At 41.9% G+C, this 15076-nt stretch overlaps 1 protein-coding gene across 2 annotated transcripts in view; it reads right to left on the reverse strand.

Moving 5' to 3' along the window:
* The window catches only part of LOC138447681 (adhesion G protein-coupled receptor E1-like), a 927425-nt gene that overhangs the window by 188490 nt on the left and 723859 nt on the right, over positions 1 to 15076 (reverse strand). For both annotated transcript variants that reach the window (XM_069603948.1, XM_069603946.1), the window contains one exon: positions 5116 to 5351. In XM_069603948.1, the coding sequence (XP_069460049.1) occupies positions 5116 to 5351 (236 nt within the window). The remainder of the gene's footprint in view (positions 1 to 5115; positions 5352 to 15076) is intronic.

Raw genomic sequence — 15076 nt, forward strand, 5'->3', positions numbered from 1 at the left:
GCAATTGCTTATTTTGCAATGGTCTTATGCAGTCTAAGTACCATCCAGGATACAGCATCATTTCCTTATGGCATATTTAGGAGTAAGAGATGAGTAAAACACCTGGATACCCACTTGGCATCATTTATGTTACCCTTTTAGTATCCTGTTCACAGAAAATGTTGGGGTTATGGGCTAAGATGAAATGTTTTATGTTTGTCAGGACTTCTTTATAAAGAACTAGGCAGAGCCAACTGCAACAACCAGGTGTTCTGATAACATAAATAAGTGCCTCTTTGTTTGGAACTCCCAGATTCTAGCCCCATTGACAGTAGCAACCTATACTTGAGCACAAAATACTTCAGTAGCAGGACTAACACATCTCCCTCCAAGATATTTTACAAAAGGGAAAAAATCACGTTTACCATCTGGTCTTTCCAAAAGACCCTTCTGCTAATTCCAATCACGAGATGATCAAAGCATTTAACAGTTTTTATTGCTTCATTATTCTGGGTTTGATTTCTGTTATGGCACATTACTGATTTGTCTTTTTACATTCATTGTAAGACCACATTACATTTGTTTACCCCGACCCATTGTGGTTTTGGAAATTTATATCACAGTGTCTGCAAACAATAGGACTACCACTTGCTTTCCAATTAATTTAGGAATATTTAGCCTCCTTAACTGGCTATCAATTGACACATAGAGAAAAAAAGAGGGGAGACAAAATGCCTTCCTGCCTCATCCCTGATTTGATTGGACTCATTCGGAGATTCACCTCCCAGACATCATCGTACTGAAACACAGTTTTTAGTGTAAAGTCGTTTGATCGATATTTGGAATTGATGTGTAAAAGCATATTATCTAATAATGGACCATTGATAGATAATATCCCATCTTTGGGTCCAGGCACCCTGTCAAAGATGGGTTAAAAAACAACAAATAATACATATAGAGCTATCCTTTTAAGAATTACTATTTTTTACTATCAGCACAATTAATCTAAAAACTTGCTCCATGGTCTGTAATTTCCTCCTAGATTTTGTAAATCGATTAAGAGCTGGTGGCAGTGACTCATCCATCCAGCATATACTTTCTCCAAGGTGTCTGTTATTAAAATTGGTCAATAATTCCCGGCATCACCAAGGCACTCTTTCCTATGCACCAGTATAATCTATGCAGTGGCCCAGAATTCAAGTTTTGTTAAGAATGGACTCACATTTTGTTCTCACTTTTAAAGAAATCTGTGGAGTCTAACCAATCCTGGTGCCTTCCCTGCTCCAGAGCATCTTTCATTTCTTTGAGGGAAATTTTCCAGGGCATGTTGAAGGTGTTTTCTTGGAGAGTGTGGTCAACAGTGGATGATTTATTCTCTATTCCAATATTACTGGAGCTGGATAGAATATGTAAATGACCAAAATGCTGAAGCCATTGGTTAGTAGTAATGCGTGTGCCTTAATCATTCCTTCAATAAGGCTTTCCAGTTACTTTTTACTGCTTCTGCCTTTTACCTATGGATAGTTTGTATTCTAACCATAATTGTCTTATTTGCTGTGTGCTTCCCGCCTCCAATTATTTTAATGCTGAATCACACTACCTGTCAAAACATGAAACTTCATGTTTTACATGGAAGACACTGTTAATACTATCATTATTATAAATGCCACATCATATCATATATCATATCCTACCATCACCAAGTTCAAAATATTCAAGCTGAGGCATCAGTGCATCAAAACAGTAGGGAGAGTTTCTTCCAAGGTAAGCTGTGGCCCAGTTATCCTCTTCTTGATGCTAGAGATCAAGATGTCACAAGTCACATGGGCCCCCCTCAAAGGAATAATGCTCCATTGACTTTTAGCCTCACTGGATTGTGATCACTCTCGACCCTCTGATCAACTATCACATCATTTACACAATACCAAGCTTCTAAGACAATTCAAATATTAGCTCGATGGCTTGGGTATACTTAATTTCTCATAATACAATTCTTGCAGTAAAGACTCAAAGTATGAGGATAAGGCATGAGGGTGCTATTTAGAAAATGCCCTTTAAAGGGTAAATGCTTCAGGATATCGGTTCGGGTGTTATGCAATACTATACTGTGACTAGTGCAGTGTGGCTATGGATTGAGTGATTGATATTTTATTTCTATCGCGCTCGTACACATGTGTTTCAGAGCGCGACGAGGCAAGGGAGGAGAACAGGGGAGAACAAAACAACGATCTTACTAGGCCCAGTGACATTGGGAACGTGCAAGTGCATGGGAGAGAGGGGGGAGTGCATGGAAGGGGGAGAAGTGGACAGTGCGGAGCAAAGGAGAAATAGAGAAATAATAATAAATAAATAAATAATACAGGGAACAAACAGTGGTAGTGCAGCCAGCAAGTGGCAAGTGCTGGGTTAAAGGCAGCAAACAGCGTATGTTGTCTGATAAGTGCCGGAGGAAATAAAAGGGGGGTGCTGTAGGGGTACAGATACAGACCCCAGTGCAAGGGGTGACCCGGAGGCAGTGCGGGAAGGTGGCAGGGTGAGCAGGTACCTAGGCCCGGAAGACCGAGCGTAGGCCAGGTGCACGGTGCCGAGAGTGAACAGATCAGCAGAGGAGAGGGGGGGCAAAGGCAGATGCAAAGAGGAAGGTCTTGAGATGCTTCCAGAACCAGAGATCGCTCTCCACAAGTTTCATAGTGGCAGGGAGGCTGTTCCAGAGGGAGGTCCCAGCCGAAGACAGAGCTCTACCCCCAGCTCCTTTCTTTGAAAAATTACTGACCCTGAGGGAGTTAGAGGTAGAGGACAGAAGGTATTTGCGGAGGGATAGCTGAAGGTAGAAGAGAGATCGAGAAGGAATAGGACAGAGGGAATGTTAGAGTCAAGGTTGGAAAGCAGATCTTCAAGGTGTTCAGGAGAGCAGTTTCCATGCTTCTGGCAGCTCTGAAGCCAGACTGGTGGTCGTGGAGACAGCCAACAGAATCGTAATGAAGGTTAGGCTGAGAGATGACCAGCTTGTCAAGGAGTTTGCCCAGAAAAGGAGTAATGGAAATTGGGCGATAGTTAGCTAGAGAAGAGGATGCACAACGGAGTGCTTCAGAGTGGAGGGGAAGGAACCTAAAGCAAAGGAGAGGTTGCAAAAATCGGCAGAAATCGGCAAGGGCCGGAGCGAGGGTATCAATATGGTCCTTGAAGGTTTTAGAGGAACAGGGATGCACTTGTTTTGATGAGGCTTTCATAGATCGAACTTGTTTAGCAACCTCATCAGGGGAGAAAAGAGGAAAGGATGAGAAAGAGGGTGAGGGAGTGGCTGAAGGAGGGTCAGTCTGCACAGATGGAGAGGGGAGAGGAGTGGGAGGGGAGGAGAGGGTGAACAGGTTGTCCTGGGTTTTTGGGATAGAGAGGCAAGGGCATTGCAAACAGCCTGGGAGGCAACAGGAGGGCCAGCTCCTTGCAGATTTTGAAGAGTTTGGCCGAGTTGTTAGATGCTGCAGAGACACGGGCCTGAATGTGGAATCTCTTATTGGGGAGGACAGCAAGTTGATATTGCCTTTGGAGCAGGCGACAGGCCAGTTTGTCAGAGGATGAACAAGAAGCCCTCCATTTCCTCTCAGCCGCCCTACACTTACGTTTAAGTGTAGCTAGGTTGGAGCCATACCAGGAATTGCACTTGGCTTTGGACTTCAAACAGATCCTCAGGACAGGGGCAAGAGCATCAAGAGTATCAGAAATAGAAGAATAGAGCAGAGACAGGGCTGTGTCAGGATGTGAGTCAGCCAGAGGTTGAGGGGGGTAGAGAAGATGGTGGCGAAAGCCTCAACTGACACACGCTTCATGGCCCGGGTGTCCGAGAAGGTAGATGGCAATGTTGTGGTGGTCTTGGCCTAGGTGGAAGAGAGGGAGAGCTGAGAGGAGAGGAGGGAATGATCGCTCCAGGAGAGAGGAGTGGTCAGAGGGATGGAGAGGAGGAGGTCAGAGGAGATCAAGACAATGAGTGTGTGCCCTGCAGAGTGAGTATGGATGGGCTGATTGTCATGGTGCTTTGCTTGCGAGTCTTGTAGATTGCTTGAATCTTGGACGTTTGGGAGACTGTGCGAAGTGCATAGAAGCTCCTGCACAGCATGAACACAGACGAGGGGCTGCACCTACTTGTGGGCTATGGCAGTAGGTTGAACAATGCAGGTGGGTGTAGAGTAAATATGATGCAGCAACCCGTGTGGGGTCTTTTCAGACCATGAGGTTCACCTGGAAGAGGGGAACAGTGGACAGGAGCCAATAGCTTTGCTGTGTTGAAGAGACTGTGTGTGGTCATTATTCATCCCACTGCCTACATCATGCAGTGCACTCTACACATATGGCTTGCAGCCTGGAGAAAACAGGCACATACAATATTAAAGAGTATGCTACGCTTTGTATGCCACATGCCAAACATCTATGCGTTTAGCAGTGGATCCAAACTGTTGGTGCTGAAGTGCAAGGTGCATGGTGAGGTGCACAGGAGTGGTTCCTTGAAAAGCAGACACTTTAAAGTAAACCAACTCGGATCAGAATACAGCTGGAGATTGCATAAATTGTCAATACACTCCAAGCCAGTGCAACACATGTTTTGATTTGTTTCCAAAGAAGATGCTTAAAGCAACCCTGTAATCAAAGTCAATGTGGTTGCAATCATTTGCCGTCTCAGTAACTGAAAGCTGGTCAAACTCCAGTGGACCTAATAATAAAAGAGTTGGGACGGTAGCTTCATAGAACCATGTTTGGTGAATCAACAAGCATCTTCAGTTTATACTAATCAATAATGAATGGGTAATGATGTATCACTATTGGTAGAGTCAGATCTGTGATCTGTGTGCTCAACCCGCAAACTGATCGAATTTCTTTTGCTTGATTAATTATTTAGAGAATTTTACCACCCACATGTAGATTGAGGGTCAGGCAATCTTAGATGGGAGGGCAGGTGGTGAGAAGAGTCAGTGTGGGAACTCTGTAGCATTCTGTGGGAAAAGATTCAGAAAACAAATGTGGGCAAAAGAAATTCGACCAGATAAATATCAATATATACATAGAGAACCGTGAAATCACCTACACCCAATGATGCAAGCAGCATATGCATGACTTCATATTGTTTACGTTCCTTGCACCTACTTTTTATCAGTCCCATAGCTGCCAGGACTGGATGCTGCGGTAATGACTATGATGATCGTCGGGAACCCATAAGCAAAGAGGCTCAGGTGCAACGTCTTGATCTTTCGAGTGTTGAAATAATTCACAACATTCAGGTTTCTGACTGTGAGGAAAAGCATCAACGCCTCCACAAACATCCAGGAGAAACAGGCCAGAAAGAGGTAATGTAAGAGCCCGGCAATGATGGCACAGCCAATCTGGGGACAGACAAGAGAGAGAGTTAGGCTCCAATAGAGTGAGTAAAAACTGCATGTTAGTAAAGTTTCATTCTCAATACCACACCTGAAAAAGGCAACTGACATATTTATCTCCCTTTCTAGATGCCTCAAGGTCACCTAAAGGTTCAAAAGATTATTCAGAATAGCACATTAAATAGATGATCAAAAGCCATAAACAAACATGTCTTTCAATGAAACATCCACAATCACACTATCTCATGACAAGCCTGCTCGTACGGTAAGGTCAAAATGAAGATATGAAACAAGTTAGACAGATTTTACCATTAAACAAACAAAATGTTGGTGACGAAGTCTAAAGAGCACAATCTATAGATGGCTACAACCTAAAGCAAGATCAACCTTCTTTGTTTACCTAGGAAAAAAGAAAACTCTAAACAAGTACAACATAAGATCTTTACTGCATAGAATAAAAAGGCCAAGGGATAAAAAAGATACTGAAAAAGTACTTGGATACATCTTTGGCTTATATATCTTTTGTTGTATGTGTTTATCTATTCCTTGTCGGTATGGCTGAATGATTTGTGTGCTTGATGTCAGAGAGGGTGATGTCATTAGTGGAATGTGTACTTTTGACTGTAGAATGCCTTGTCACCGGAGACATCTGGAAAGGTGTAGCTTGGGTGGAGGGCAATATTGCGTCCCTGTGACAAATCTGAGTATGTCGTCCCTTCTCCCCTAGAAGCAGACCTTTCTCATGGTGTGAGAGTGGTGTGGCCACCATACAATAGTGCCCCTGGTGGTAGTGTACTGAGGGATGATCACATGCGGAAGGAATCCCCTTATGGGATTGGGGATGACCATTATCAGAGAATGCGGTATGACCCTGCTTCAATACACCCTTCCCCAATCCTAATTCTCCTTCCGCCTCTCTAGATAAAGTCAAGGTATTTTGTTGTCAAGTCAGGCAACCTAGTGTACGTGACAAGACTGAAAGACCAGAGAGTAGAAAGTATCCTGCATATGGTTTGAAACTGGTACTGTGAAGAAGATGATGACCGGGAGTCCAAGGATCACTGTAACGAACCAGAGTGAACGGTCTAGCTTCTCGAGGCAAATGAGTGACCCAAAGCAGTATAACAAACCAATGCGGAGTTTGAAAGAAGGTCAGCTGGGATGCTTGTGACGGAGAGCGATCCTCTGAGGACTAACAGCAGGAGCCGTTGTGAGGAAACAAAGTTGTCATGTTTTTGGTTAAAGACATTTATTAAATAAAAATGGACTGGGAAAATACTTCTCTAGCCCTATTCTGAAGAGGATCTCCCCAACCTAGGAACCAAAAACTGTCTGTGTTAGGATGTCAGTAATAGAAAAAGCCCTCTTTGTGACCAAAATGACTTATCGTGACCCTCACACCATAAACAAAACATCAAAGGGGTAACTTGATGTTGGTAAAAAGTGTTAATAAAAGTATAATAATGACTCCAACAAAAATGTTCTCCAAGGTAAAGACTATTGGATCCAGAGGGTGGCCTCCTTCCCCTGAATTCTTAAATAGGATGGCAAAAATGTCTTCTTAGCTAACAATTCCTTTGTGTCTTCACTTGTTTAAGCAATATGTTCTGTAGCAGTCTTTCTATAGTATTTCTCGTAACTTAGCAGATCGCCTGGCATACTCCCCTGCCAGGGATCTTTAGACAATTTTAGCTGCCTGGTGTACTCGCCTGCAAAGACATCTCTTAAGGTTTTTTCAGATCACCTGGTATGCTCCCCTGCCAGGAATCTTTATAAAATGCCAGCTGCCTGGTGTACTCACCTGCCAGGACTTATTATACATTTCACAGTTCTTTGGCTACACCACAATTGCATATACCATGAGGTGCTTGGTATATCTGTCTATTGTAACATTTGCACAAACATTTCCCTTGCACTGGCATCTCACGCATCTGTACTTGATTGGGGTTTACCTTTGTGATTTGCCTCCTCTGCATTCAAACATTCTGCTTATTGGTGTTGGATTTTTACTTTGACTGGCTGCACTGAAATGAACGTCAGATGTTTTCTTCATCAGCAATTTCGTATCATTCAACCATTTATTGTTACGCTTGTCGGAACAACCCAGGGCCCCCAGCTGTATTAGGCAGACTCAGTGGTTCCTTCCAACGTCTCCGGTCTTGCTTGCACCTCTGTTCTGTGGTTCCTTCAGCCGCTTTTCACTTTGGAGTGTGTAGCCATTCTTCCATTGTCCTGTGTGGCTCCATGGTCACACACCGCCTTTCCTTTTTGGCCCGGACTGGGGAATGCGGTCTCTTTGAGCGGCCCAACATCCAGGAACTAATGCGCGGCTCCCAGTGTCCCCATGCCTCTTTTTGCTCACACATAGCATTTCTTCTCCTGTCCCGGGGGTCTACTCTGTCCATATGCCTCAGGTTTGTGAGCCACAGCATGGGATTCAGCGTCTTCTCCTGCAATGCTTGCTGTAATACTGTGGTTGCCATATTTAAATGTCCAGCGCACTGAAGACTTGGAAAAACAACTAGCCTGCATGTTGTACTTCGATCTCCTGTCACTTTGTACAAACTCCCTCATCCTCCTCCTCGTCTCAGTACCTGAGTGGTTATGGAAGTTGGAGCCCATGGATGTCATTAGACGTTTAACTCTTAGAAGGTTTTTCTCAGAGATTTCACATAAAGGCACATCAGAAACAAAAGGTGTTATGTGTGAGTTGTGGGTGTTTTGGTCAAAGGAGGGGGCGTGACCAGAATGACAATAGGCCATTATGAACTCTGGTATTAGGGGGTGTTCCTCTTGGGAAAGGGAGAATACTGCACCTTAATTAAGTCAAAACGTCTCCCTGGTAGTTCGCCCTTCATGTGATCCTCCCTCCTATAACCGCTCCCAGGGTCAGGTAGCAGATACCGTCCCCTGCCCACTTGGGGAATCCCTGATGACTCCATTGGATTCATCACACCATGCCCCAGAGCAGCAGATGCCAGCAGAAAGGGAAGCCATGCCGTAAGAAAATGAGAGTTCAAACGTGCTACAGGACGGAAAGACTAATCTGGCTGCTGCCGGGAAAGGTCAGACATCTGCAGAGTTGCTGCATGCCTCGCCGGTTACCGAATGCTACTGGAGCCTCAAGAAGGGATACATCTGCCCGGGAATTGCCAGTACCTGCAAGGAAGAAACAAACAGGCACAAGGGATACCTGAAAGGTGCTAGAGGTCTGGGGAAGCAACAGGGTGAACACAGAGACTGGAAAGAGAGGGTCTGGAATCCTGAAGCATGTAAGGAGCTGAGAATAAGTGGGTCTGGGATCCTGTAGGTGAAAGAAACAAACCAGGAAGAGTTGTATAGTTGGCAGATGAAGTGAACCAATCAGATACAATGCTACAGTGCAAGTCTGGGACCCGCACCTAAATACGATGTCGAGAATAAGAGGTTCTGGTACCTTGACAATAAAAGAAGCAAATAAAGAACCGTTGTATGCTTGACAGGGAAGTGAATCAAGCAGATACAACGCTACAGTCCAAGACTGGGACCCGGACCCACATAAGAAGTTGAGAACATGAGGGTCTCGGACCCTAAATGGGAAAGAAGCAAACCAGGAAGAGTTGTATGCTTAGCAGGGGAGTGAACCAAGAAGATAGAACACTACACCCAAATAAGAAGTCAAGAATAAGAGTGTCTGGGATCCTGGTGATAAAAGAAGAAAATAAGGAAGAGTTGTATGCTTGGGAGAGGAGTAAACTAAGCAGACACACGGCTACACTGCCAGTCTGGGACCAGCACCCATATGAGAAACCAAAGTATAAAGTGACAAAGAATAAGAGCGTCTGGAACCCTGTGAGAGAAAAAGACATAGTCCATGAGAGGACACTCTCTTGGCAGGAGAACGAACCAAGCACACCCACATGGGAGGTTGAGAATAAGAGGATCAAGAGCCCTGGAACTGATAAAAGGAATCCTAGGCTTGGTAGTGGGCTGTGCCAAGTTGGTAGGATAAAGAACTGTGACCCCAAGAAGTGTAACCTTGTGAATGGCACAGTGACGTTTAAAGGGGCTCAGGAGCCCTAAAGGGTTGAAAGTAAGATAAGAAGTTGTTCGGGGGGAAAAGGACCACAACCCTAGCCTTGGGGTCTTATATTTATATTTCTGAACATTGTTTTTTTCCATCACCTTTGATTACCAGAGAGACTGGGAACATTTCTGTTGGTTCAAGCTACCACAAACACTTTTACTTTGAGAAGAGCTTAGAGAAGAGCTTATCCTTGCACCATTGCTTTAGGTTATTAGTGTTATGGACAGAGGTAGGTTTGAGACACGACAGTGACTGACGTTTTAGCTCTGGACAGCCTGACAATTACACTAATTTTCGTTGAGGTAGGGAAACCCCTCTTAGCTTTAGAGACAGCAAGGCATTGTCCCAACCTTTACTTAATAAAAGTCTATACCCAAAAATATGGCATCATTGTGTCCAAGTAGTACTTCATAAAAGGCAAAACACCCTATTACAAAAAATGTTCCCACACGGTCAGGGAGTGACCTAAATATGTTGATATATAAAAGGGATCATTATACTATATCCCATTTTGCTGATCTAAGTACATATATGGAAGTGTGTGCCCCACATTCATAAAACCTGCGGTCTTGAAAAAATAGACTCAGTGTTAGTTATTTCTAAAAAAATACTTTCAATTTTTAATCATTATTTCATCATTAGTTCAAAAATATATAAAAACACTTATAAAAGTGTTTGGTATGAGTAAAACCCAACCTCACACAGCATGGTACTAAACAACAATACAAATATACAAATTCACATACATACAACCACATAGAACAATAAAAAACTTTTACAAAACAGCAGTGGATGAATTTAACAATTTTCCAAATACTGAGTATAATAACTCAGATACTAATAGCTCCCGACATGTTTCAGTTCTTGGTTTGCTCAAATGCATGAACTTTCTTCAGGGGAATAAAGATTTCTGAATTTCCACCATGCAATCCAAGGAAAGGGTTCTGGGTTCTCACAAATTTCCTAAATCAGGAAAACAAACAAAAAAGGGCAAGTCACCACCCATATGTACTAGTCACCTACAATAGGAAACAAATTCCATAACTCAGTGTTATTTGTGTAATACATCACAAACCACTGATAAAGTTAGGACATGATTATATTTTATCAGTCCGCCAAAACAAAACTACATACCTCTTGACTTGGTACCAGTAGTGCCAGTGTAGCCCCACCACAAATTAGCCATAAACTCCAAAATCGAGTCCTTGTTTATTTGATAGCTCCTGGTAGCTAAGGGCTCACTTTCCAAGCTGCAAACCAAACAGTACAAACTATTCGTCACAACACACAGTAACACACAGCAGAGAAGACATTAACCCTGTTAATAAAAACACACACCCCTGTGTGTCTTAAAGCATCACCATCACCACACCGTGATGCCTAGTATACATATTACCACCAATATTAAGCTTGGTCATCAGCAAAAATGGTGGATAATAGCGTCACCGTAGTCCCAGAAATGCCGTGCAAAGGTTGTCCCCTATGTCAAATTGTACATAATACCCTCTCTTAATTGTGTATTGGGTCCATCTTAAACCCATTCCTTTACAACCTAGGACAAGGATTACTATAATAGAGCCTGCGGTGAAACGCCATGCCTTACTCTATGCATATCTTGTTGTTTACTAGATAAAAGCGGACACGATGCGAACCACTCGTACTGCCTATATAACAGACATACCTTGTAATTCGCTTGATGCAGAGAGCGAATACTCATAGACCGGCCAAAAAGTGCCGTGCCAACATTTAAAACGCGGTGCACTATTATAAATAGTACTCGCGTGCAAGCCCGAGACGAGTGCTCCGATATACAAGACGGACTTAAGTTGTCACCAAACATAAAGGAGGGACTGATGGACTCCAGTAGATGTAAAACACAAAAGAAGGACAAAAGCAGACTTAAAGTGTCGCCAGCCATCAAGGGAGGACTAATGGAACCCGGTGGAAGTGAAAACACAAAAGAGGGACAATAGGACTAGCCTGCAGCAGAAGCTACATAACAACACAGTGGGTATTATGGAAATCTACAACAACACACATAGTATAACTGTAAAAAAGACAGGAAACATGAATATCAGCCATATTCCCCACAGTACACCGTGCTATGAAGAAATATGTTCACATTAAGAAAAAATGAAAAAAATAAAAATTAAAAAATAAAAAATGAAGGACTCCAAAATCAAGTGTGTCCCGGTAACCAATATATTAATGCCAGACAACATCAAAGAAAATAAACAAAGTATATTAAAAATTCAGATAAATGCCCGGAATCTAGTTTTACACACATCAGACACAGCTATTACGGCAGATTTACTCATGTGTATGTTGCCACTCAATTTCTTCATTAAGACCCACAATATGACTTTGACATTTGAATATCATTTTCTGTTCCAACAGTAACAATTTACTGTCAATTTCCAGTTTGTTTTTGCCTGTCACTTTCTTAAGAATTACCCATCTCAAATCCTCATGTGTATGCTTCATTTGCACAAAATGTTTAACCATGGGGGCTGTAATAATCTGATTCTTAATACAGCTACGATGTTCCACCATCCTAGTTCGACACTTTCTATTAGTTTTCCCAATATAATGCAAACCACATGGGCATGTGATTAAATAAATCACATTCTCAGTGTTGCAATTTGTCATGTCATTCAGAGACCACATTAAAGATGAATTCAGTTGAACCTCTTTCGTTTCTTTGGTATAGGCACACATGATACATTGTCCACACGGGAAATGTCCTTTGACGGGTGGTAAACCCCACAGTGTTGTTTGTCTGGGTGCTGGCAAATGTTTTGCTGATATATCATTTCTAATCAACATATTTCTAATGTTTTGACTTTTTTTGAAAGCTATTAACGGAGGATGTATAGATTTGTCATTGTACACCTTTTTCCAGGTTTTGTTAATAATACCTTTAATTTTATAGGATAGATTGGAAAAGGTGTTTACAAAAACAATACGATTCTCCTTGTTTGTCCCTTTCTCCCTTGTCTCCAAAAGAGCTTCACGGTTGTTATTGAATGCTCTTTTGGACGACATTTTCACCAATTTCCTTGGATAACCTTTACTGCACAATTTTTTAGACAAAGCAGCTGCACTACTAACATAATCCTGTTGTAGGCTACTGTTCCTTTTTAGTCGTAAAAATTGTCCGAAGGGTAAATTAGTTTTAATGTGATTGGCATGATGACTCGAAAAATGTAATAAGGCGTTTTTATCCGTCTTTTTATTGTATGGTTTTACCTTTAATTTACCTTCGTGATGGAAAATAGTAATATCTAGGAAATTAATTTCCTGAGTGTTAATTTCCTTAGTGAAGTTTAGAAAAGGATTTTGTGCATTAAGCCATTCCACAAATGAAAGAGCCTCAGCTTCTGACCCTTCCCATACTATGAAGATATCATCTATATATCTTAGCCATTTGATGAGATGTTTTTTGAAAGGATTAGTGTCGGGATAAATGACCAATTTTTCGAAATACTCTACATAGAGGTTAGCCAAATTTGGCGCCATGGCTGCACCCATGGCCGTACCCTCTATCTGTTCATAGAAAATTCCTTGAAATTGAAAAAAGTTTTTGGTCAATGCTAGTTCAGCACACCACATAATGAAAGCACTGCTAACTGGATGCCCATCTTCTCTATCTCTCAATATTTCTTCAACTACTTGAAGCGTAGCTCTTTGTGGAATAACCGTATACAAAGATTGTATGTCCAAACTGATCAATAGGAAGTTGTTACAATTGTAGGGCAAGTTCTCAATTTTATTGATGGCATCAGAAGTATCCCTTAGGTAGCTCTTCATTTTTGAAACAAAAGGCCTCAAATAATAGTCCACAAATTTCGACAGAGGTTCTAATATCGAATTTACCCCTGATACAATAGGTCTACCTGGGGTGTTAATCAGACTTTTATGGACTTTGGGAAGAATGTAAAACACCGGCACACGCCCTTGTTTTCTAGTAAGGTACTCATACTCTTGCTTACTAATCATATTAGCCTCATAAGCACTAGATACCTTGGTTTCAATCAAAGCCATCAGGGCAATAGATGGATCATGGGACAAGTGGCGATAACTATTGGCGTCATTGAGAAGCCGTAAACATTCACCAACATAATCTATGCAGTTGAGGAGAACAATAGCCCCTCCTTTGTCGGCTTGTCTTACAATGACGTCCTCTGTTGTGGCCAATTTGAGAATGAGGGCCCTTTGGGTATTACCAAAGTTGGAATGATTAGGTATACCACATCGTTCCAATTTAAGAACTTCTTTCAGAACTTGTTTCTCAAACACCTTGGACTCAGGCGTGTAACTATGTGCGGGAACACAGAAAGTAGATTTATTTCTCAAACCCGTGTGGTTGAGATTCTCATAAACATTATCATTCTGAAAATACTCATTCAGGTGCACTTTGCGCATAAAACTATGAAATTCAGATCTAAACTCGAAAGGATCGTGGAATTTAGTGGTCACAAAATTCAAACCTTTATTTAGTACTTTTTCTTCATCACTATTCAAAGTATAGTTGGATAGGTTAATTACCACTGATTCCTCGCCCTGCTGCGAGTTTGTATCTGATTCCCCCAGTCTCCTCGGTTGGGTCCCTGTCCTAAAAAAGGACGACCTTGTCTTTGTCTGTTCTGGTATCGCTGTGCCCGACCTCTGTCAGGCCCCTGTTGGTTGCCAGTATCTGTAGAGCCTGTGCTTCCATCATCACTTGAACTATACGAAGTGTTGCGAAAATGCACCCTCTTTTTAGCGGAGGACTGGCTATTCGTGCCATGGTAGAGACTCCCAAACTTATAACCTTCAACAACATAGGGAAAGCTTTTTTCATGTGAGAAATTGAAGAGATCTTTTCTCATTCTTTTGATACGCTCCAGATTGGTGTCATTTTTAAATTGTAACAATTCCTTAAGATGTAGATCTAGTTTATTTTTAAAAACCTCAAGGTCCAGATCTTTTTTTAAATCATCCTGCAGTTTTAAAATATCTATTTCTATCTGTTTAGACACCTCTGTCGCTGTATCTATGATGAGTACTAGCCAATCTCGGCCACATTTGTTGGATATATAACTCCATTTTATTTTAAAATCTGGATTGTCCAAAAATAACCTAGGTTCGTTCCTAACTATCAAACCTTGGGGGAGTGCCTGATTTTTCAAATATTGTAGCATAATCACCCCATGTAGTTCAGTACGAATCAAACGTTTTCTCAACTGAGTTAATTCATCCCATTGATCATTATTTCTATTTAGTTCACTCTCATTGGTATCAGTTAAACCAGACAAGGAATCCAATAAGTTCTTAATGTATTCTTCACTATAAGCCAAACACTTATCTCCGGGAGTTGCCATAATATCAATTACTAATAACCCCACACGTGAAAAAAAGACGAGAATGGTTCGCACACTCAAAAAAGGCCCTACATCAATTTCATACAATAAACCTTCGAGACCACAATGAGCCTCACAAAACAGTACTTCATAAAAGGCAAAACACCCTATTACAAAAAATGTTCCCACACGGTCAGGGAGTGACCTAAATATGTTGATATATAAAAGGGATCATTATACTATATCCCATTTTGCTGATCTAAGTACATATATGGAAGTGTGTGCCCCACATTCATAAAACCTGCGGTCTTGAAAAAATAGAC

Source organism: Ambystoma mexicanum, chromosome 3q (genome assembly GCF_040938575.1).
Source record: "Ambystoma mexicanum isolate Mex_15411 chromosome 3q, UKY_AmexF1_1, whole genome shotgun sequence".
Lineage (NCBI taxonomy): Eukaryota > Metazoa > Chordata > Amphibia > Caudata > Ambystomatidae > Ambystoma > Ambystoma mexicanum.